The sequence below is a fragment of the Alternaria rosae genome (genome assembly GCF_020736505.1).
Source record: "Alternaria rosae strain MPI-PUGE-AT-0040 chromosome Unknown BKA58scaffold_2, whole genome shotgun sequence".
NCBI classification, from domain to species: Eukaryota; Fungi; Ascomycota; class Dothideomycetes; order Pleosporales; family Pleosporaceae; genus Alternaria; species Alternaria rosae.
In genome coordinates this window covers 2,718,257-2,739,728 of record NW_025763571.1, presented here as the reverse complement: position 1 = coordinate 2,739,728, position 21,472 = coordinate 2,718,257, and the positions used below count along the sequence as shown (strand labels likewise).

Genomic DNA, 21,472 nt, shown 5'->3' with positions numbered 1-21,472 from the left:
ACATTCTCGCCCAGCTACCATCCGAAGGCTCTACGCATATTTTCTTCCCCTCTTCAATGACGCAACTTCCCCGTCCGCTCGTCCAATCGCCAACCTTCCAATCTTGTTGTCTTCCTCTATATCTCCGAATCGTATTTGCAAATCTTTGAGATGTCGCGATCTGTCTGCAGAGTCTAGATACGACCCCGTTGCCGGGAGATGTAGATAGGGGTTATCCCGTGTTGCCAGACTGGAAAAGTTCATGAGTACCTCTGGGCCGCGTAGAAGGTACGTACGGATGAAGAAGGGAATCACGCTGGCTGTGATCAGAACCACTGAAGAAATGATGAGAGCGACAACCCAGCCTACATGGGCCTGGAAGACCTCCACGTTGCTGCCTTTCGTAGCTTTGCTTGTCCATACCCTCGCAAGGGAAAAAATGTCCAACACTTCTGCTTTCAACTCTATCTGCCACTTGTCTTGGTAATGCCAGGAGATGTTACGGTCTAATACAGTGGTCTGAACGTTGAAACTACCGATGATGACGTTTTTGATATTCATCACGGCCCAATAAGAATTGAGCATTTGGCTCAGACGTATCGCAGCCGTGTCTGAATGTGGCAAAGGAGCTTCCTTGCTCATCGTATTGCTCAGATCCTCAGGTACTCTCAAATATTGTTCGGAGAAAAGGCTCGAGTTGGACTTGATGAGGGTTATCCAATCTGTTCTCATATACGCTGCGGGTGGTACTGGAAGACGAGAGCGCCGTACACGGGCTGCAAAGCAGGTAGAATAAGTAGGACAGGAGATCTCTACTTCGACGTAGGTTGATCTGATGGTACAGTTGAAACGACCCCGCTCTAGGCTGAACGGAAAGGCTGATCGTTCGGGTGGTGTAACCAGGACAAAGCTCACTGGTGCGAGATCTTCCTCCGGCAACCAGTCGGTACGTTTCGTGATGTCTTCGTTCCACTTCAAATCTCCTAACCAGGAAGATGCGTTGAACAGAAATTGTGTATCTGAAGATACCTTATAACAATTTAGGTCGTAGTACACAGCCTCGATACTGGTAGCGTAATCGATGAAGCTTGGCGAGTCTATGCCACTTATGGGTATGCCAATGAAAGAAGAGAAATTTTCCACGGTGCTGTTTTGTACCTTGTACCATCCTTCATTGTCCTTAGTGATGGTGTCCTCATAGCTCTCAATCCGTGGAACTTTCACATGGCCCCAAGCATCGCGTGGAGAGCCTTCCTTGGTCGTTGGACTAATCAGACCAGCCAAGTAGATGGTGTTCAGTGATGTCTCTAGATTTTGGTTCAGTGGTGTATCTAGGTTTTCGAATAATGTCGTATTCATGTCTCCGTTCGCACCAGCTGTCCAAGGATGAGGGCCGGGAACCACATACGACACTACAGCATCTTCCGATACTCCGCTTGAGCCAAAGCTTATCTGCCGGAACGATGATTGACCACCCACGGGAGACAGCATCCAGATAGCGACAAGGCCAAGGCCCACATAACTGACGACACGCAGGTGAAATTGTGATACGACGGTACTGGTAAGCGATGAACTACCGGCCAGTATGTCTAAGGTAGCGATTCTTTCGCCTCTTTCGAGCCTCCAAAGCAGGATCGCATGGGTGGCTCTTCCAACAATGGAGGCGAAAAGTATAGGATAAATGGTAGGACCCTATATTCGGTCATTCGAAGCAAGTCGTAATATGACCACGAATGTGCTCACCCATGTGGAAGCTTGTATAAATCTCTCCGCTGCTTGTTGGTGTGACTTTGTCGGTTTCTGGTCATAGGCCGAGACAAAGAGAGCGAAAGCCAAGAACGCGGTCGAGAGTGCCAGCAAGGAAATGTCGACCAAGATGCTCCAGATGGTAGTAGTAGTCGAGATCTTGATACGCTGCGATGAGGCTGGCCAGCCTCGAGGTGCTTCCGGTTGTTTTTCGACCAAAGAAGAGCCCACAAGCTCATAGTCCGAAGAGGCACTGTGACTTGTATCGTATGCTATGCGCAGGCTCTCTTCGGAGCTAGAGACAGCTCGTTCGTCGCGGTGAAGGGGCTGCAGTAGAGGTGTATCGGTGCTTAACCGCGACTCAGACGTAAGCTGATCCTCACTGCGAATGGACCCAAGCTCGATCTCGAATTCAGTAGATGTGGAACCTTCTGCATGTGCGGTGGCCATTTCGCAGGGATAGAAGAGGAAATTCAAAGACTTCAAGTAGTTGTGGTAAAAGGAAAGAATTCGCGCTTGACGAGGTTACATACACACATACGCTTATGCACCTAGGGGCAGGATTGGACGATGTGAGTTTTGCGTAACAATGCCACCACCGTACTTCGCCTCCCTAAGGGTTCCATTCAATCTTGACGAATGAGAACTACAGGCCCCCACACATATGTGGCTTGAGCATGGCTTACAAGCCTGAGGCCAGCTGAAAAGCCCCAAGGCTGGGCAAATTCGCAAAGCGTTTCTAAGTTAAGGTGACGATGTCAATACCTTGTAAGACGGCTCAAATACGCCCTCGCGATACCGCAGAGTCAAAATGGCGAGGCGATGCTGAACGTGTGTTTCGGGCGGGATGGGCTTGGAAACAAAGAGCCTGCGCGTCCGTGCGCCAGCGGCTCATACCGGTAGAACAGATAATTGCCAGGGCTGAAACCACCCCATTGGACTTGAACGTGGCATGGCTGATGAGGATCCGGTGCGAATACGGCATCCCGCGAATGATTGGGAGAAAGGGAAGGTAGCGAATCAAAATGCATCCATCGATTCTCTTGTTGCAAGTCTAGCGTTGCCATAACGTGATGCTTGGCACATGCGGATGCCGACCCGACGATCTAGCTCATTCGATCTTCGCTCCTGCACCAGCTGCATCGCCGAGCAACCCAGCCTGCCTTTCTTCAGCTCTCAATCATCCCGATGTCATGCCACTGGCTACGCGACGAGCGGGTGCAGACTGCGCTCTCATATTGTGTCGCCAGAAGATGGTAGCAAGTATTAACAATGAGGCAGAGCTTACCGCCTTGCAAAAGATGGCAGGCTGAACACAGTCGCGCGATAGACCTACGTGTTGCCCAATAACACGACAAATGCTGTCCACGATATGCAGCCCCCGCACCTTTCGACAGGGCTTGCATGCGTACTCAGCTGTCTTCAGCTGAGATTTTTCAGCTCTCGTAGCAGAGATAATGTCGACATGTCGGGGTTTGACAATGCCTCCATCCTGGCCTTCTTCAACCTCGATTTCGAATCCACTCGTACAATCTTATATCCTGACTACAGAAACTGGCGGCTAGATTTTGACATTCGATATGTGATATGGCGACTGGATGGCAACCCCGGCTCATAGCGCTACTCTTGTTGTACGGCTTGTAATGGCTTTGACAACCTTGGATGCTCTGATCGCTGACCCAAGTGATCAGGCTACTCTTCCAGATCATCAACATGGCGAGCGACATAGTATTCTTCAGGACGAAAGTGAATCTATCGCCAACGAACTCCGACAATGAGCCAACAGAGCAGACTTCTGGACCGGCCCATGGCGCATCATTGACCAGCAAAGCGAAGAGACTTCTTATGAAGGCTGACATAAGTCGAGTTCTCATCCCGCTCCTCTTTACTACACTGAGTGTGGTAATAGTATCTGTGCTCTTCTCTGGCGCAAGCGACACATATCGCGCCACAGAGAATACATGTAGCACGAAGCCAGATGCCGACATCAGTGGCGTCGGCGTACGCGCCTCTATCTGGGGACAGATTGCAATGCTGATCTTGATCAGTGGCTCCGGGCACCTTCATAAGAAAGAGACAGCAATCAAAGAAGTCGCAGGTGGCCTGATTCTCACACATGTATCCCTCGCCATCGCCATCATTGTGCAGATGTATAAAAGGACGTTAACATCGGTCGATGCGGCGATCGGCGCAGTCATTCTGGACGTCCAGAACGTCGCTTTACTCATCCCTGTCACTGCCAAACAGACTCTCGCAGCTCGATGGCAAGTGCTCATCCTCATACCAGCCCAGGTACTAGGGCTAGTATTCCTGCCGGTGCTGGTGGTCAGGTTCATTATGGGAGGCTTCGCATCGGAAGACTGCAAGTGTCTCGACATTTTCTGGTGGTCTAGATTAAGCGGATGCGAGACATCTGGTAACGAGCTTTCTCTCTTTTTGATCTACTACACGCTTCGCTGGATGATGTGGTTTCAGTCGACCTTCCATTCCATGTACAACACGCAGCCATTTCACGAGTCCGAGAAGAACGGACGTGTCACAATTTTGAGGGACGATGGTACAAAGCCAGACACAGACGAAGAAATCATAGCGCTTGAACTGCGGGATCCAAATCGACGAGTAACAAAGGCTACTGTACAGGCTGGCCTGCTGTATAGACAATACTCTGCGACGATATCAGTATCGCATACAGCATACGCTCTATACTCGCTCACGTCCATGGTAGTTGCCGAAGTTACCATTGGAAAGTACAACCTCCAACCAAGCTCCAACGCCAACTCGATCGGTCAAATCATTGCCATCGTCGTCTCGCTCGCTACTCTCATTCGAGTCATTTGGAGTTTACAGAGCCTCTGTAACGACGCCGAGAATAGTTCATTCCCGGACTTCATCTTCTCATTGCTTTCGCGGTCCCCGTCGAGTTGCTGGTTCGGCTCAAAAGCAGACGAGATGGGCGAAGATCCAGCTTTGATCTTGTCGGCAACAGATGTAGAAGAGCGCCGGCAGGGATCAGATTCTGATAGTGAAAATGAAGGCTCAGGAGGATCGCAACCTCCGCGACCTCCGCAACCTCCGCAACCTCCACACCCTCCGCAACCTGACACACAACCTTCACCATCAAACCATGAAGCGGTTGGCCGATACCAAAAATATCTTGAGCCCTACCCTAGATCGCCTCACCCAAGTAACGGTAGACAATCCTCCGATACCATCAGCTTGCCCAAGACGCAGCCGCATTTGCCTTTCGAACAGGACATTCGAGCACAGCATCTTCCACTAAATCGAATAGAGCATCAGCTACAGCGAAGTCACTCTGACGGGCCAGTATACCAATTCAAGTTCCGCCAGCCGTTCCATCTAAACGCTGTGAAGCAGCTTTTTCTCCCTACATTGACCCAATATCTGGAGGCTCGAAAAGAGTCAAAGGCTACAGTTCCGATCAGCGAGACTATGATCTCGCCGCGAATAACGCCCCCGACACTTGATCAGCCAAGTGCCTGCAGACCACCTGAACAGCCACAACAGGATACCGGTAAGGAGGAAGCTCCTCCGCCGCGTGTGGTCGTAGAAGGACCGCACGCAGCAGAAGTTCCGTCTTCCGCCGACAACAAACACTCCGTCACAACTAGCGGCAAGCCCCTGGATTCATTGCACGGCAACATATTGCCAGAGACAGACAGCTTCCATTGGACGGATCAGCCACAAAAAGGCCAGGCAACCGAAAAATTACAGCCACAGTCTGCTACACGTCGTGATATAGCTCCAGCATCAATCGTGACTCGTCCCGAGCCCGAGGAAGACCAGCCAACTGCCGCTCGACAGTCCGAAGAACGACAACCTGCAACCCTTAGCTTCCCAATACAGACGCCGGAGGAGGAATTACTAGAATCCTCGAAGGTCGACGAGGCTGCAAAATCTTCAGAACCAGAGATCAGTTACCGAGGACATGATGAGCGCAAGGGTGCACAGTCTGATCTGCCGCAGGATAATGTCTCTGCACAAACAGAAGAGAATATTCCAGCTCCAATGTCGATATTTGGTGATGGACGAGACTTTACCATCAATCCAGTTCTTTCGACTTTGAATCCCACCAATATAGGCCTGGAGTCAAAGATGGAGGACCCTAATATTGGAGACCAGTCAAAACGTGGCGGAGAACCACAAGAGCCGGAGGTTCAGTCAGAGAAGGGTGGTGCATCGGCCGAAATTATTGCTAAAATCGATGCAGAGGCAGACATAGACGACCCGCGGACGACAGGCCAGTCTGTAGATTCCATATACCACAAGAAATTGCAGCTTGAGGCTCCAAAATCTTCGCTCAATGAGGTGGAGAAAACTCTGCTAGAAAGGCCAATACGAAGCCTGGCGTCTCGTCAATGGGATCGCGTTCTGATGGATTTAGGCATAATCCGCCGCAGATCATCACCACGTAGGCTACTCATGCACTGGGTTGCCCGAAAGTGGCTCCGCGTAACGCAGGAAGCGCAAAGAAGAAAGAAGATTCCTTATGAACCTAACGTACGATCCGGATGTCCCGGCGTTTGGGGACACTGTGAACGGGAACGAACTATCTGGGAAGATTATCCCCCATTTAGGACACACTTCGAAACCCATGTAAAAGACCTCTTTCACGTATGGCGTAAATTTGCAATATGCAGAGAATGTTTGATATCCGACACATCCACAAATTTCGATCCGTTTTTTATGGATGTTGAAGATCTCTCATGGCACGTCTGGGACAAACACATGCACAAGGCGGAACGCGACCCATCAGCGCCGCCGCTAGCGGAAGCAGAAAAGAGCAAAGGGAAATCGGCTGAGGCTTCGAAACTTGAACTTAGCCAGCGCCTCGATGCTGAGATGGGTGGATTGGAAACCGCCACCGACCCCAATGTCTTCTAGCTCCAGTCACTATCTTCCGATCATTCGACTTTACGACTAAATCTTAGCACGTCTGCTTCAACCAAGTCTCTCGTTATCGGTACTTGTCGTGGCAACGTATATCTCTTGCGCGCCCTTTCCTACATGCCTTTTATCGCTCTTATTACATAATCAACTACACAAGTGCCTAATTTCCATAAATGCGCGTACACAACAACATCGTCACCGTACCAACTTTGTAGAGAAAAAGATCAGTTCCCAACACATCTATTATCTCAGCAGCCCGGAACCGCGTACTCCTTCTACCGTGCAACAAACCAATAATATAGAACTGCGTAAACAGAACAACATCAGTTCATTGAAGAAAATAGGATTACGTTTCCTGCATGCACGTTTCTCTGAATCCATTGAGTTGTTATTGCACGCAATGGTGTATATAATGTAAGTGTAAAGATAGGTGCAGGGCTCTCGCGGCATGTGCGCGATTGGTTGGATTATAGAGAAAGGGGTTTGTTTGTATACCTGAACTTTAAATATCTTGTAACTATCTATGGCATATATGCAGCAAACATCATTTATATTTCCACTCTATCGAGCATACAATAGCATGTAGACCGCACAGCGTAGAGTTACGCTTACGTCTCCGCCTGATGTTGCAGGTAGAGTATAGCTATCGCGGACGCGTGTTATCGCTAAGCGAATACAAAGACAAGAGTAGTACGACAGAAAATCATGAAGACGAATTGTAAGAGAGAATAAAAAAAGACGGGGAAGCAGTGGACAGATATCCTGAATTACAAGACCTAACTTTATTCGCAGCAATGAAAGGAATTCCTTGCTTCCAAGTTCCCACCTTGAAGTTTCGAATTGAGTCGGTAGCAGTTCCAATATCATCAGCGTGTCTTCTGCGCAGTAGCAGATCACCAACTGAATCTCCATGGTAATCTTACAAAAATCCAAAACTGAGGTCAAGAAGCCGATAATCCCACCGACAGCTACTCGCCCCTCTCCCTCCTACTCTTCTTGACCAGCTTGACGAAATTCCCTTCAAAGCCCTCCTAACGCTTCCTCTTCTTCTTCCCCTCATCCTCACTCCCGTCAGCCGCGGCCTCCTTATCCTTCTTCGCCGCCTTCTTATCTAACTCATCCCAACTCTCCCCCTCGCTGAACTCATCTTCACTCCCCTCATCACTCATCTCCTCAGATGCGTTCTCATCAAAGTCACTCTCCTCAGAAGACTCATCCGAGATGGCGAGTTCAGACTCACTAACCTCGAATGCGGACTCCTCTTCCTCCTCGCCATCGCCCTCGTCGTCTGTTTCATTGGACAGGAAACTCCATCCGCCGTCCGCGAAGAACTGGTGCGGGTCCGACGTTACGGTCTTCATAATGGTGGCCCAGTTGAGGTTGAGGGGACCCTCTGTGAAGGGGATATCGACACTGTCTAACCAATCCTTGACGGGGTCGAGGGACTCCACGGGGATAGTGTTGATGTGCACAGGTGGGCGGTTGTAATCCTTAAACACAACGACCATATCGAAGTTCCTCAGACCAAACTGCACACGTTCCAAGTGTACGATTTCGATCTCAGACAGTGTGAGGCAGGTGAAGGGGGGTTCGGTGAGTTGAACCAAGCAATCGGTTGTGGGTTGAACGAGCACAGAAGAACGGGATGGGACACCGTTGAAGCCGAGTTCGCGGTAGGGGATGTCGACGCTGACGTTCTCGTTGCGGGCGGCGTCGGCGATCTTCTCGGCGAAGTTCTTGAATTCCTTGTCGAGAGCTGCGCGGCGTCTTCGCTCTTCTTGTTCTTGCTCGAATTCTTCCTCGTCGCCGAACTTGTGGCGGCGCTTGCGGTTACCTGTCTCGTCGAACTGCATCTCTGTGGCTTCGCGGACAAATTGCACATCCTTGGTCTTCTTTTTGCCCAACATTATTGGGTTCTTGAGATGAACGTGAATAATGACGATGAGCTCGTGTTGGGAGGGTTGGAAGAAGAGGTGCTTCATGTTGCTGAATAGGACATCGATCTTGGCGGTGCCGTTGCCGTGGACGTAGCGTAGACCGTTTTGGTGGATCTCGACACTTCCGGGGATGCGCTTGCCGTCGAGCGCGGGGCGGATGAAGATGAGGTCGAGCATGTGAGGCTTGCGGGTCTTGAGGGGGATGAGCTTGTCTTGCTCTACGACATCCTCCATCTGCTTCTTCTCGGTCTCTCGTCGCACAACATCCTTCTTCAGCTCTGTGATGTCTTTGGTGATCTGGTCGATTCGGTCGACATCGTGCGACTTGAAGGTCAAACTACGGATGAAGTGTGCGTTGGGGTCTTCGAATGGCTGGTCGTCTTTTCGGCCAACACCCTGACCTGGTGAGAGGAAGTTGATGCGGAGAGATGTAAAGTCTGCCTCGGGGGTGTGCGATGCGTTCTTGATGGTGTGGATGTGGAAGGGTACGGGTCGGCCCATGATCGGCAGGAGGACTGTGAGGTTCTTCTTGTCGACTACGATCTCCAGGTTGGCGACCGAGCTGGGGAACTGATTGTCGCGCTTGTACGACTCGAACTTCTTGAACTTCTTCTCTTCTGTGCCGTTCAGCGACTTGGCGCCTTCGCTGTACTCAGCAAGACCCTGCTCCTGCTTCTTAGCGTGCAACTCTCTTTGATGCTGTCGCCGTTGCTCCTCCTTCTCGGCATCTTGGTTGGTTGTTCGCTCGTGGCGTGTCCGAGTCTTGGTGATGTTCGTCTGCGCGATCGCTGGGCGCTCCTTCTTGACCTTGGGCTTGGCCTCCTCCTCTTCATCGTCGAAGAAGAAAGAGACAGCGTCCAGATCTGAGGTGGTGTCCTTGGTGAAAACTGCGCAGTCGCCGGCGCTGACACGGACGGTGTCTACCAAGACGAGAGAGTAGTTCTTGCTCTTCTTGTCCTGCGGCTTGCTGTTCTCCAAGTCCGATAAACCAGTTTGAACTACCAAAGTCATACCGTCTTTCAGGACACGAGTGTTCTTGCCACTCAAAAGCAGCGAAGAGTCCTTGTTCTCGGTACCGATACCGTAACCAAGGTTCTTGGGGAAGTGCTTCTCCCACTCGGGCTTCTTCGACTTGAGATGTGCGAGTGCCTTGTTGTAGACGTCCTTGGCCACAACGCCGTCCTTGATCGACTTGATGACCAGGTCGTGAATCGCCAATAGCAGCTTGTAGGCAGTCTCCTGCTCCTTGTTGGGGCCGACCATGAATGTGCGACCGATCATGGCGCCGTATGTCTGGTAGCGCAGACCGAGAACCGAGATGATGACGCCCGCGTGCAGGTTGTTCTCGTCGGGTTCGGCCGCGAACTTGAGGTCGTATGAGCCGCCACTCTGGATCGTAGGCTGCAGACACCAGTCCAGCTGCATGGAGTCGAATGTCTTGGACAGCTTCTGCTTCTCAAAGAACTTGGCATCGTCGATCTTGTTGGAGACCTTGTCGGCGAGTGCGCGGTGGGAGATCTTCTTCTCGGAATCGAGTATGTCGGACATTTCTTCGACGAAGTAGTTGGACATGAGGGCGCTCGAGGCGCGGGCAGCGTCGCGGATGGTTCGCTAAACGGTCAGTAATGCCAGTGCGGAGTTGCGAGTTCAGACTTACCAGCTCCTTCTCGTCCTTGACGGACAAGGCAGCGTTGGACATGATGGAGGCCAGATCGACCTGGTCTTCCTCCTTGAAGCCAGCCTCGTCAAAGGCAGTCTTCCACTCGTTCGCAAAGGCGTTGTTGGCATTGTCCTTCTTCAGCACCGCCACCTTCTTGCCGGCCTTTTTCATCGTCTCGAGACATGTCTGGAACTGCTTCTTGTTCTCTTCGGCGTCCTTGCCGCGGACGAGGATCTCAACCGGCACCTTGCCACCTTTGAGCGGTTCGAGGTAGGAAGCTATCACCTCATTAGCAACCATTCCCATTCTGGGGTAAATTCGGCAGACTCACCCTTCTTCTTGGTTGTGACAATCTGGAGGAGGTCGGGGGTCAGGATGAAGAGCGTCGCGGGGAACTCGTAGCCTAGCAGCCATAGCTGGGGTCTCATCAGCTCGCTGTCCATCCATCACATGTCAATATGCGCAAACTTACCTGGAAGGCTGCTGGCTTCAAATAGATGCCCGGCTCGCTCGCCTTGCCCACGAGGGTCGCGATAGAGCTTGCGCCCTGGAAGACAGCGTCGCCGGAGCGCTTGTCGGCCTTCCATTTGGTGACGAGGGCGTTGAGGCGCTCGTGGAACAGCGCCTTGTCGATGACAATGTCGTTCTCCGCCATGGTTGAGGATGCGCTGAAGATATCCTCCAGGCGGTTTGGCGTAGCTGCGAGGGGCGAGGTGGAAGAGAGAAGGCAGCGAAGAGAAAGTCGCGAAAGGATGATGCGACGCGAGGGTACGCGCTGAGGGGCCGTGCGCCTCTCAACTCCACACTGATACTAGCGCCAACTTCACCTAGCAAAGTTACATGCAATGCTTGGTGTAGCTAAACCCCACATTCTTTTCAACAGCTGTAGGCAACGTCACGTTTTCTTCTTTGTACATACTTTATTCATCCTTCCTGAGTTGCGAACACTGTACTGTGGTCACGCCCAAGTCACTCCCCATCTTGTGACCCTCCCACGCGGCTACCTCCTTCACCTCAAAACCCTCACCACCCCGCCCATGCGTCTGCAAAGCTCCCCAACCACCAACACTATGCGATGACGACCGGCTCCAGTCCTCGCGCTGGAGTCTCTCTCCGAAGCGATGCCTCCAATGACACCACAACCACTACGCCCGACGCCCCGCAAGCCCCCAACAAGGCACCAGCGACGGGTGTGCAGGCCGCTGGTATGCGAGCCGTGGCAGCGAGGATGGTCGCCTTTTACTTCCGCGCACCAGTCAAAGCCTTTTTCAGGGGGAGAATAGACTACATGAGCTATGCGAGGGCGATAAATCCGCATATCGTGGCAGATGCGAAGTGGTCGTGGAGAATGACTACGCCGGCGGTTCTGGCGCATGCGATACGGACTGAGGGATGGGGGTTTATACCGAAGCAAGTGCTGCCACCGCTGATGGCTAATACATGGTATGCATCCTCTCTCTTATAAGCACATGCATACTAAATCTAAGATAGTATCGGCGCCGTCCTCTATACAGCCTACCTGCACAGTCTCTCCGCCCTCCATGAACCCTCCTCCTACCAGACCAAACGCGTCTACCCCCCGCCACCCCCTTCCATAACCTTCACCGCAGGCTTCATCGGTGGCTCATGCCAATCTGTCATCGCCGCCCCCTTCGACGCCCTGCAAACCCGTTTCCGCACCGCCGACATCCTTGAAGGCCGCCACAAAACAATGTGGCACTACGCCGGACACAAACTGCGTTCTATCGGTGTCCAAGGCATCTTCGCAGGCTGGTCTTTGTCTTTCATGAAGGACGCATTCGGTGCCGCGGTCTTCTTCGGAACCTTCGAGACAGTGAAGAGCCAGGCTTACCTCGAGTTTGTGAGCCGGTACTACGGTAGCCGAACGCGCGATACGTTACTCGAGAAATCGATCCCTTATCTCCAAGAAGACCATGACGACCGCCCCGTCATCCGCCCCCACTACATGCTCGAACCCATGTTCCTCCTGCTCGCCGGCGTCTCCGCATCCATTACTTCCCAACTCATCCAGCACCCCCTCACCGAAATCCAAGACGTCCATTACCGCCGTCTCGAAGCCTTGGACTTCCAGGCCCACCAGGACAACAAGCCCTCACACATCGTCCGACGCTACTACCACGCCTACGAAGAAACGTTTGCTCAATGCAAGGTTCTAGCAAAAAGGGCTGGCGGCTGGCGAAAATATCTCTACAGGGACTTCTTCATGAGCACGATCAAACAGGTTCCCAGTACCGCGGCGGGACTGATCGTGTTTGAGATTGTGAGGAGGAAGTATAGTTTTGAGAATGAGGAGGTTATGATTATGCATGAGGATGCGAGAATCTTGTTGACATGAGGGGTTGTGACGCGTGGTGCGAGGGAAGTAAGAGGAGGGAGGAGGGGAGGGAAGGGCGGAAGGGGGGTTGTTGATGAGCATTGAGGATGATTTGCATATGATACCCAGATATAGATTGATTACAGTTATAGACTTTGTATATAGAATAATGCAACTCGCATCGCATTAAATGGCAACCCACGTCAAGCGTCTTGTCTCCAGAGTGACGGATCAGGACCCGACCCGACCATACTCTCCTGGACTATAAACAAACAACTTGAATACAATACTACCTACCTAGTCTCGCCAACCTCTCAACTCTCTCCCGTCCTCTCTCCGCTTTCTCCCACACTCTCTGCGCATCCTCCATCCTTTCTCGAATCCTCCTTCCTATACCCAGCAACTCCACACCGAGTATCCACCACACAAACTTTCGGCCGAAATGCCATTCCCCGCGTACGAACTGGAGGTGATTTAGAAAATACCTGGATAGCGGTAGAAAATGTCAGCACTACGTAAAAGGATAGGGGAGAAAGAGGAAGAAGAAAGAAAAGAAGGAGTGTAGGGAGGTGGACTTACTGAAACCCAATCAACCCAATAACCATCCAACTCACAACCCCCAACTGCAGATTCTGCCGATCACTCAAGATCTTCCACGCTTTACTCTTGATCATAGATCTGTTTGCCCCACTCGTCTCGTTCCCACCACTCTCAGCTACCGGTACCGTACGCCAACAGCCCAGTCCCACGGTCATTGGAAGTGCTGTGGTAACGCCGTTGGGGGCGGTGAGCGTCGACGTGGAAATCCGCGGACAGTCTGGGTCCCAGATTATGGGCTGTGTTGGTATGGGCATGGGTGCTGTACCTGTTGGTGCGGGAGGCGGCGTGGGAAGGGGAGGAGTCATTGAGTTTATCGCAGTGTTGGTTATGGTAGGGAAAGCGAAGGATGCGCCGGAGGCGAGGGAGGGGATTGTGACTTTGGACTTGTGCGTAGATTTGGTGGTCGTGGCAGGTTTCTCGTCGGCGTCGTCATCGGAGTCAGAGGTTGCAGATTTGGTGGATTTGGCTTTGTGGGAAGTGGTTGTGGGGGTGTTATCGGACGTGGATGTGTCGGTTTCGGGCTCTTCATCGTCGTTGCTTGGTAGTGCATCTTCATTTTCGGGTGGAGTGTTATTGGCTGCTTTGGAGGTGGGTGTGGCTTCATCGTCTGCGCCTGCAGGTTGCTTCTTGGTTGATGTCGCCTTTTCCTTGACATCTTTGGACGAAGTGACAGTCGGTGTAGCTTCCTCGTCATCTTCTGCCGGTTTCTTTTCAGTGGATGTCGCCTTCTCCTCAACGTTTGTAGATGTGTCGGCGGTTGGCGCCCTAGTATCTTCTTCATCCACGGCAGTCTTGGTGTGCGATAACTTGCTCTTCGTAGACGTAAACGTAGTCGTCTCGTCATCTCCAGCCGCGCCTTCATCAGTCTGAGCTTCTTTGTCGGGCGTTGTCTCTTCATCAGCCGGCGCATCCTCTCCTTCTTCCTCATCCTTGTCCCCATCCTTCGCATTAGTACCTTGATCATCCCCATCTTTATCCTCCTGCTTGTGCGCAAGCTTTGTAGCGACAGCTGTCTCCTCCTCCACTCTGCTTACATCAACACTGACCCCTGTAGGCTCTTGATCTTCCACATCAATCTTGAAGAACCCCTCATCTTCCTGCTCGGGTTCTTCGTCGAGCCCACTATTCCGCTTCCTAGAGAAGACACTCTTCGTAGTGGTTGTAGGATACCATCTGTGCCAAAGTAGAGAAGGTGGTTTGAGTCTCCCGATTGCCGCGTTACTCGACGCCGTGGCGGGAGCTATACCAGTAGAGACAGTACCCTTCCAGCTATAGTCAGAGGTATATATCATGCTGTTACCTAGCGAGTGACGATCAGTTTCGGCTCTAATCGCCATCAAAGCTGCTGTTGGCGCTATTAGTATTCCACGTCGCACAGCCCCGTTCGAGGAGTCGGTAGTTATTATCGAAGTCTGATCGGTACTGCCAATGTTTGACGATGGGTCTGGAGCAGTCTCCACAAAGCTCCTGATATAAGAGTAAAACGAGTTCATGCTTGCTTCAGTAAAAGGCCCGTCCGTAGTTGTACTAATAGGCATAGCGGCTGGTGTGGCTTTAGGGGTCGGGAAAGCATCTGGGTCAGTAGGATCTGCAGCTGGACCTCGATACTCCTGGATCGATGCTGCAGATTCGGCGTTATCCTCAGTCTCATTAGTTCCGGAAATCTTTGACTTTGCGGCAGAATGTGAGGCGCTTTCTTCTAGCTCAGAAGAGTCAGCGTTGGCAGCTTTCGAGATCGTCAGTGTAGTCGAAGCTTCGACTGTCTTTGATGCATCTTCGTCGGCTTCGCTCGCTGTGGATTTGGTCTTGTGCTTGCTAGACACATCAGTTGCCGTTTCCGAGGTGGCCAGATCACTTTCCAAAGCCGTTACAGACATGGACTTGTGCTTTGTAGACTTCGTCGTGTTCCCTCCACTGCTGCTATCGTCCGCTTCCGAGGTCTTAGACACGGTCTTGTCTGTACCGTCATCAATGGTAGTAGATCCTGACTCTGAAACTGTTGCCTCCGCAGACATATGTTTTGTAGACTTCGAGGTTTTTATCTCATGGGTAATATCGAAGGTATTCAAAGTTGTGGTCTTGCTTGTCGAAGTCGCGGATGTCGCTGATGCCGAGGCGTCAGCTTCAGTCCTTGAAGCGGTGTCCGCTGTAGATGCGTGCTTAGAGGTCTTTGATACACTCTCGAAGATCGTTTCGCTGGGTGTCTTCTCCGGCGTCTTCCTCTCCGAATCCGAGGATGTCGCTGTTGCGCTCCCAGGAACTTTGCCGCTCGCTGGACTATCAACGCCCTCTGCGTTCTTGAAATGGAAGCAGAACCTAGTAGCCGCTTCTTTGTGAACAGGTATAGCCACGACCTTCGTGGAATTCCGAACAGCTAGTTGTAGTTCTCCTTTTGGCCCACCCTCCAAGTCCTGCTCAAGTTCGCTTTCGCAGAATGCAGAAGCTGTACTGTTGGACATGAAAATAGAGATGTAGCCTTCAGATGCGAGATTGATCTTGATATGGTAGAGGCCTGTGTTTCTCCTATCAACAGTGTTTAATTCGGAATGGAGAGTCTCGTCGTATTTGGTATCATTGTCGAGATGTACGAATCCGACTTGCCTCGCGGTGAAACTCACAGGTACGCCAGTAACGGGTAGTTGCCAGATCGTAGGCTTCTGTCCACTTGGCCCTCTCGGCCCAAGGAATACTGTTGCCATGAATGACGCGGTGTCGTCGTGGACATCCTCGAAAACCTCAGCATTAGAGATAGATGTAGAGGGGTCGGACACCACGCTTTCGTTCCTAACATCGTGGTCCTTGAAGCTTGTGAACAGCCTCCGCACTTCCGTCTGGTAAACTGTCTTGGTTATTGTAGGTGTCACGCGCTCGCTGCGTTTGATGGGAGCTGCTAGAGCGAAATCGAAAGCCAGAGCATAGGTGCTCAGCGACAAAGTCAGTATGCTCGCGATAAGTCTCATGTTGATGCCGCGCTGCGGAAGTATGCAGAAGGAACAGAAGAGGAAAGAGTGTAGTTGAAATTAGTGTCCAAGTATAGTGGTGGTGCATTACCATTGATGAGCATGAGTTCTAGTGATATATACTTGATTTCAAGCGTGCTGCCCCCTGGAATGAAGTCAATGGAACAAACTGAGTAAACAACCGCAGCTGTGAAGACAGAAAGTACTATCGCACATGGTGGCGATACTATTCGCCGCCCATGTCAAGCGCATATATAAGATGCTGGTGAAATGTCAATGCCGCGCAGAGCGGAAGCTCGTCACAGTAACGGTGGCGTGCTTCGCAGTAGTTAGCGGGACCCATCACGCATAAATTGTGAGTTCGAAACAACGCATGTTCAACGTTATCCTCCCATGAGGGAATTCGAAGGTTCTGCACCTTGAAGAGGTGATGGATGACGAAGTGTCGACGAATCTGCGGGCCGAAGCTGAGGAGCTCCCGCGGTCTGCTTAGTAAGCTAGCTCTGCCCATCACACAGCGTTATCCGAACATCCACCACCATTTCCGTCTTCCTTGCACCACAATAGAGCCGCCTTTTTCCTCAGCGCAATAAAAATCATCAGTATTTGGTGTAGCCGGTGAAATAGCGGCTTCAATCAAGCTTTTCCGACGAATCTCAGTAGCCAGTATAAGATCTTTGAGGTACCAATGAACCCCTCAGTTCATTCCGATACAAATGCCGAGATAGCTACTACGTGCGGTACGCGGCAATGCATTATATGACAACAGCGCCATGCTTCTGCAACGTCTCTCTCCATCCCGTTACTTTCTTCCCTTGAACCGTTCTTCTTCACATTCGTCTAGACGTACCATGGCTTCCCTCCCCATCAAGCTCGCCGTCCTCGATGACTACCATAACATAGCAGCACAGCACTTCGCCCACATCGACTCGTCCAAAATCAATGTCACCGTCTACAAAGACACATTACCGTCATACGCGCACCCCAAAACATCTGATGCCGACCGCGCCGCCCTCATCGACCGCCTCAAGCCTTTCTCCGCCCTGTCCACCATGCGCGAACGCACCCCGTTCCCGGGCGAACTACTGCGCCAACTGCCGAACCTCAAGATCATATTTGCGACGGGCGGCAACTTCCAGAGTTGGGATCTGGATACAATGAAGGATATGGGCATCACGGTATGCGCGGCGCCTGGCAAGGGCAGGACGGATGGTAAGGGTAGTGGTACGTCTCCGCGATCACTGCCGGTCAAGCAGGGGGGTGGGCATCCGACGACACAGCATGCCTGGGCGCTTATACTGGGTCTTGCGCGGAATGTTGCTGCGGACGATGCTGTGGTGAAGGGCAAGGGTAGGCCAGCTGGGTGGCAGACGGAGCTCGCGATGGGCTTGCAGGGGAAGACTCTCGGCTTAGTCGGTCTAGGGAGAATCGGCGCACATGTCGCGAGAGTTGGTGTTCTCGCTTTCGGCATGAAAGTCGTGTGTTGGAGTGCGAACTTGACGCAAGAGAAGGCCGACAAACTGGCTGAAGAGTGCGGACTTCCAGTGACAGGCGGAGGAATGACCGATGCGAACGAGAAGACATTCAAGGTCGTCACCAAAGAGCAGCTTTTCACATCCTCCGACGTAGTAAGCCTACACTACGTCCTCAGCGAACGCTCACGGGGTATCATCGGCGCACAGGAGCTGGGGTGGATGAAACCGACCGGCCTCCTCATCAACACTTCGCGAGGCCCACTTGTCGACGAAGCTGCATTGCTTGACACGCTCCGAGATGGCCGCATACGTGGCGCTGCGCTCGACGTATTCGACATCGAACCTCTCCCTGCTGATAGCCCGTGGCGGAGCGAAGACTGGGATGTCAAAGGCAAGAGCAGGGTGTTGCTGACGCCACACATGGGGTATGTCGAAGAAGGTACTTTGACGACCTGGTATGAAGAGACAGCAGAGAATCTGGAGAGGCTGGTAGAAGGGAAGGAGTTGTTGCATCGAATTATCTAGCCCAGTCGAAGTTCTAGTGGAATTCCTTTTCTCTCGTCTTCGGCAAGGTCTATGTCGAAGATTTCTTTCAAAGCAACGACGCGCTCCTCCTCTGTTGCACAATCTTGTACAATCTTGCGGTGAAGGCCAATACTCTGTTTGATACCGGCTTCAAAAAGCGTTATACTGCCAACGATCGTCTCTCCGGCATCGTCTATGAGCATCCTTGTACTGGTGACATATTTGGTGAAGAATGATCTCGGATGCGTAGATGTGAACCACGACATGATCTCGTAATCCTGGGGAAGAAACTCTGTCTCAGTAAAGCAATAGACTGGCGTACATCTCTTACCATCGTCGTCGCTCGGATTATAGCAAACGTCGTAACACCACATTTCGTTGGAGTGGGTTCCATAGGACTCCGCAATAGCGCGTCGTTGGACGCGGATGAGCCTGGGAGCAATGCTGCTCGTTTCGAATCCATCTCGCAAGGGATAAGGGAGATTGGGGCCCATAGCCCCCATGCCAACGTCCGCGACGTACCAGTCGCCGTCGAATCGCACGATATTCAGCATGTGATTCCATCCATCATATGTGGACACTTGACCCCGACGGACATCCGGGTAAGGGCTCATTGCTCGCGACACGCGACCTCCACAGTTGCGCACATGGAAGCCGAGGGAGCGGAGAACGGTGGCGAAAAAGGTGTTGTTTTCCATGCAGCGACCACCGCGTCGCTGCTTGACTATCTTGGCATACAGGTCCCGTATGTTGAGTGTGACTGTCTTGTGTGCGGAATAATGAAGCTCGAGATTCTCAAAGGGAACGTTGCAGGTATGATGTCTAGTCAGAGCCTGCAAAAAGGGAAGGCCATGCTCTCTGGTAGTGGCCAGAGTCTTGTCTGATAGTACAGGCGCGTCCAAATACTTCTGAGGAAGACTAATGCGCTGGAAGTAGTCTTGTAGTTCGGAAACACTGTATCGTGGCTGCTCGTCATCCAGTGGCAGCTGGGTCAGACGAGAGGGTACTGAAGTGTCCGGCATATTGTAGAGGACCGTGAATTGACCGAGAATAGGGAATGCTGACTTAGGGTGGAGTAGAACGCCGGCAGTGAATTCAGGCGCCTGTTATCTGACCGATTTCGTAATCTGGAGCGAAAGATGCACTCTGAGCGTAGCTTCTGGTTGCAGAGTCGAGCACGCCCATTACTAATCGTTCGCTCTGTCTGTCTCGCCCCGCACTTACTGCTGGGCGTTTTTTTCGGGCTAGCGAGATCTCCCCGGATTTACCAGTGCCTGAGTCGCATCGCGGAACAAGCGGCTTTGACGGGGCTACGCGCTAGGTCAGCTTGTTCACAAGACAAGCGACATTAGGTATGTGTTAGTGTCGCATTCTGCCTCTAGTACGCAGACACTGTTCTAAGAAGCACTTGCGTAGGCAGAAACATAAATCTGCTATTTTCGCGTTCTTGTTAGTTGTTCTCAGTATACTAGGTTTTTTGTTACGCAGGGAGAGACTTATTTGCCTTGTTTTGTAGTCGCACTATGCATAGATACCTAATCATAGGACATGTGTTGCACTAACTCGACGATTATATCTGCTCTTAAATAACACACGCATAAAGCCTCCTCGCTACCTTAGTTGTCCGTTAAACAGCCTCCTGCCACCACGGATGCGCTACAACCTGGTCTATCGTTGACCTAGCCGTCGGGTCAGGTTTCGTCATTCCAGATATCATCTTCTGTGCCTCAGAACCCAGCTCTTGTCCCCACACCTCGAAGCTCATTTCTGGCTGGTCTTGCACCGCTAACTCAGCCATTTGAGATGCTAATTTGAGAGCTTTTGTCCATTTCTCGCTAGCGATCTGGTTAAGAAGGCCCTCGTTCGCTGATCCAAAGTAAGAGAAGTGTCTGGTTAATATTTCTTGCTCTGGGCTTATGCCAAGCTTGACGAGGTCCTGGTAATCGTTGATGAGTAGCACTTCCCCAGCCCCGAGGGTATATATGCACTGCGTGAACGCTTAGCGTGGGTATCTTCGATGATACTCATGGAAATGGCATGGAGTAACTTACGACCAGTCCGAATGAGTAAACATCTGATGCCTTGGACAAACCTCTCCCGGTCTGTCCTTCTGGACTGCGCCACATGGCGTTCCCTACTGCATGAGTGGTCTGAAGCAGCGCTCCCGTTTCCAACTTAAAAGCGATGTCGAAGTCACCTAAAGCGACGTTGGTGATTGTTTTAATACCCTCTTCGTCGCAAGTCCAGTTGACCAGTATATTATCGGGCTTGATATCTGCCAAGCTCGATTGTCAGTTAGGATTTCGTGAATGGAAGATCAAATTTGGACTAATGATCGTACCAATATGGATCCAGTCTTTGCTATGTAGTTCTTGTATGGCTTCTCCTGTCTGCCGCAAGATTTTCTTCCGCGCTGCATCAGAAATGTTTGAATCCTCCTGAAGCAGTCCAAGCAGGGTATGTTGGTAGTACGGATAGATTAGGACGTTTTCGTCCTCGTTGAGATCAACATGCATGCGAAGCCGACGAGACTCGGGAAAATCGGCTGCAAGGCGTAAGGACAGGTCATAGAATGGTTTGGACACGCGCTTGAAGACGAAAAACTGGTCATGAGATCTAAAATGACTTTTGTTGAGCGAAACTCCAAGTGTGAGATTTGTATAACGTACTCGGCTTTGAAGATGTTCAATCTAGGATCTTTGCGCTCCTGGAGCACCTCGCGCTGAATGTATACACGACCAGATTTGCCTACGATGGTGGATGCCATTCTGATGCCTATGCGTGAAATTGGGGATATGTGATAAGCTAGACGATTGAGAAGCATGAGTGGAGACTAGGGCAACAGGAATGTATAGGAAAGAAGTTGTCGCAACAGTTAGAGGTTCTTCGTAGTGACTATAGAATGGTGTTCCTTAGCGCTGTGCTGCCTATTTTTGTCAGCCTAAGCGCCCAGCCTAAGCGCCCACTCAATTTTGTAGCTAACCCGCGAGGCTGGCGTGATTTGTCCACCGCCAAAGTACCGAAAATAGCAGTTCTTGCGCTCCGCAATGCAATTCCACTGCAACGCCACGTGTAATTTTTATCTTTGAAGCTAACCTCCCTCCCTACAAGACGTATAACCCAGTGGGCCGAAGCCGGCCAATGAGGGTGCGGGGAGGTTAAGGCATTTCGGTACTTCGGCGGGGGACAAATCTCACCAGGCAACTTGCGATCGCTGGTTTCAGTACGCGGCATCTCAATCACCAAGGACTTGATGTGGATTTCTCTGATTATGCTATCCAATCCACTGTCAGCGATATTGAGCCTGCCGTATTCACAAGCTAGCGGTATGCTGCTGAGGTGCGGGT

At 51.6% G+C, this 21,472-nt stretch overlaps 8 protein-coding genes across 8 annotated transcripts; 3 read left to right on the top strand and 5 right to left on the bottom strand.

Moving 5' to 3' along the window:
• Positions 1–30: 30 nt before the first annotated feature.
• On the bottom strand, positions 31–2,545 carry BKA58DRAFT_466160 (uncharacterized protein; the record flags this gene model as incomplete). The annotated part of the gene is made up of 2 exons (XM_046174997.1): positions 1,723–2,545; positions 31–1,671 (listed from the first exon to the last, which is right to left on the bottom strand). Exons 1-2 carry the CDS (start codon positions 2,173–2,175, stop codon positions 31–33), a joined length of 2,094 nt encoding a protein of 697 aa, XP_046029315.1. The 5' UTR covers positions 2,176–2,545.
• Positions 2,546–3,284: 739 nt separating this feature from the next.
• Positions 3,285–6,751, top strand: BKA58DRAFT_96668 (uncharacterized protein). Its single transcript, XM_046176294.1, has one exon. It carries the CDS (start codon positions 3,439–3,441, stop codon positions 6,625–6,627), a length of 3,189 nt encoding a protein of 1,062 aa, XP_046029314.1. The 5' UTR covers positions 3,285–3,438; the 3' UTR covers positions 6,628–6,751.
• Positions 6,752–7,373: 622 nt separating this feature from the next.
• Positions 7,374–10,952, bottom strand: BKA58DRAFT_96666 (FACT complex subunit-domain-containing protein). The gene is made up of 4 exons (XM_046176293.1): positions 10,703–10,952; positions 10,562–10,646; positions 10,228–10,508; positions 7,374–10,181 (listed from the first exon to the last, which is right to left on the bottom strand). The coding sequence occupies exons 1-4, from the start codon at positions 10,883–10,885 to the stop codon at positions 7,665–7,667; spliced, it is 3,066 nt and encodes a 1,021-aa protein (XP_046029313.1). The 5' UTR covers positions 10,886–10,952; the 3' UTR covers positions 7,374–7,664.
• A 125-nt stretch (positions 10,953–11,077) lies between these two features.
• BKA58DRAFT_418001 (mitochondrial carrier domain-containing protein) lies at positions 11,078–12,747 on the top strand. The gene is made up of 2 exons (XM_046172657.1): positions 11,078–11,673; positions 11,722–12,747. The coding sequence occupies exons 1-2, from the start codon at positions 11,306–11,308 to the stop codon at positions 12,584–12,586; spliced, it is 1,233 nt and encodes a 410-aa protein (XP_046029312.1). The 5' UTR covers positions 11,078–11,305; the 3' UTR covers positions 12,587–12,747.
• Positions 12,748–13,140: 393 nt separating this feature from the next.
• Positions 13,141–16,125, bottom strand: BKA58DRAFT_466156 (uncharacterized protein; the record flags this gene model as incomplete). Its single annotated transcript, XM_046174996.1, has 1 exon — positions 13,141–16,125. One exon carries the CDS (start codon positions 16,123–16,125, stop codon positions 13,141–13,143), a length of 2,985 nt encoding a protein of 994 aa, XP_046029311.1.
• An 851-nt stretch (positions 16,126–16,976) lies between these two features.
• BKA58DRAFT_307737 (D-isomer specific 2-hydroxyacid dehydrogenase) lies at positions 16,977–18,125 on the top strand (the record flags this gene model as incomplete). Its single annotated transcript, XM_046167177.1, has 1 exon — positions 16,977–18,125. The coding sequence occupies one exon, from the start codon at positions 16,977–16,979 to the stop codon at positions 18,123–18,125; it is 1,149 nt and encodes a 382-aa protein (XP_046029310.1).
• A 17-nt stretch (positions 18,126–18,142) lies between these two features.
• On the bottom strand, positions 18,143–19,129 carry BKA58DRAFT_301761 (uncharacterized protein; the record flags this gene model as incomplete). The annotated part of the gene is made up of 1 exon (XM_046166921.1): positions 18,143–19,129. A coding segment is annotated over one exon (987 nt), but the record flags the coding sequence as incomplete, so codon positions are not given.
• A 480-nt stretch (positions 19,130–19,609) lies between these two features.
• BKA58DRAFT_427187 (kinase-like domain-containing protein) lies at positions 19,610–21,122 on the bottom strand. The gene is made up of 5 exons (XM_046172977.1): positions 21,109–21,122; positions 20,795–21,052; positions 20,467–20,741; positions 20,177–20,400; positions 19,610–20,112 (listed from the first exon to the last, which is right to left on the bottom strand). The coding sequence occupies exons 2-5, from the start codon at positions 20,947–20,949 to the stop codon at positions 19,753–19,755; spliced, it is 1,014 nt and encodes a 337-aa protein (XP_046029308.1). The 5' UTR covers positions 20,950–21,052; positions 21,109–21,122; the 3' UTR covers positions 19,610–19,752.
• Between the last annotated feature and the right edge of the window lie 350 nt (positions 21,123–21,472).

Excerpts from the sequence above, each read along its gene's own strand:
- BKA58DRAFT_96668 (XM_046176294.1), top strand. The coding sequence starts at position 3,439 with ATGGCGAGCGACATAGTATTCTTCAGGACGAAAGTGAATCTATCGCCA.
- BKA58DRAFT_96666 (XM_046176293.1), bottom strand. The coding sequence starts at position 10,885 with ATGGCGGAGAACGACATTGTCATCGACAAGGCGCTGTTCCACGAGCGC. Across the intron at positions 10,647-10,702 it reads TGAAGCCAGCAGCCTTCCAG|CTATGGCTGCTAGGCTACGA; the intron begins GTAAGTTTGCGC and ends ATGAGACCCCAG. Across the intron at positions 10,509-10,561 it reads TGTCACAACCAAGAAGAAGG|CTTCCTACCTCGAACCGCTC; the intron begins GTGAGTCTGCCG and ends ATGAGGTGATAG.
- BKA58DRAFT_418001 (XM_046172657.1), top strand. The coding sequence starts at position 11,306 with ATGACGACCGGCTCCAGTCCTCGCGCTGGAGTCTCTCTCCGAAGCGAT. Across the intron at positions 11,674-11,721 it reads CCGCTGATGGCTAATACATG|TATCGGCGCCGTCCTCTATA; the intron begins GTATGCATCCTC and ends AATCTAAGATAG.
- BKA58DRAFT_427187 (XM_046172977.1), bottom strand. The coding sequence starts at position 20,949 with ATGCTTCTCAATCGTCTAGCTTATCACATATCCCCAATTTCACGCATA. Across the intron at positions 20,742-20,794 it reads TTGAACATCTTCAAAGCCGA|ATCTCATGACCAGTTTTTCG; the intron begins GTACGTTATACA and ends AAGTCATTTTAG. Across the intron at positions 20,113-20,176 it reads TTTACTCATTCGGACTGGTC|TGCATATATACCCTCGGGGC; the intron begins GTAAGTTACTCC and ends GCGTTCACGCAG.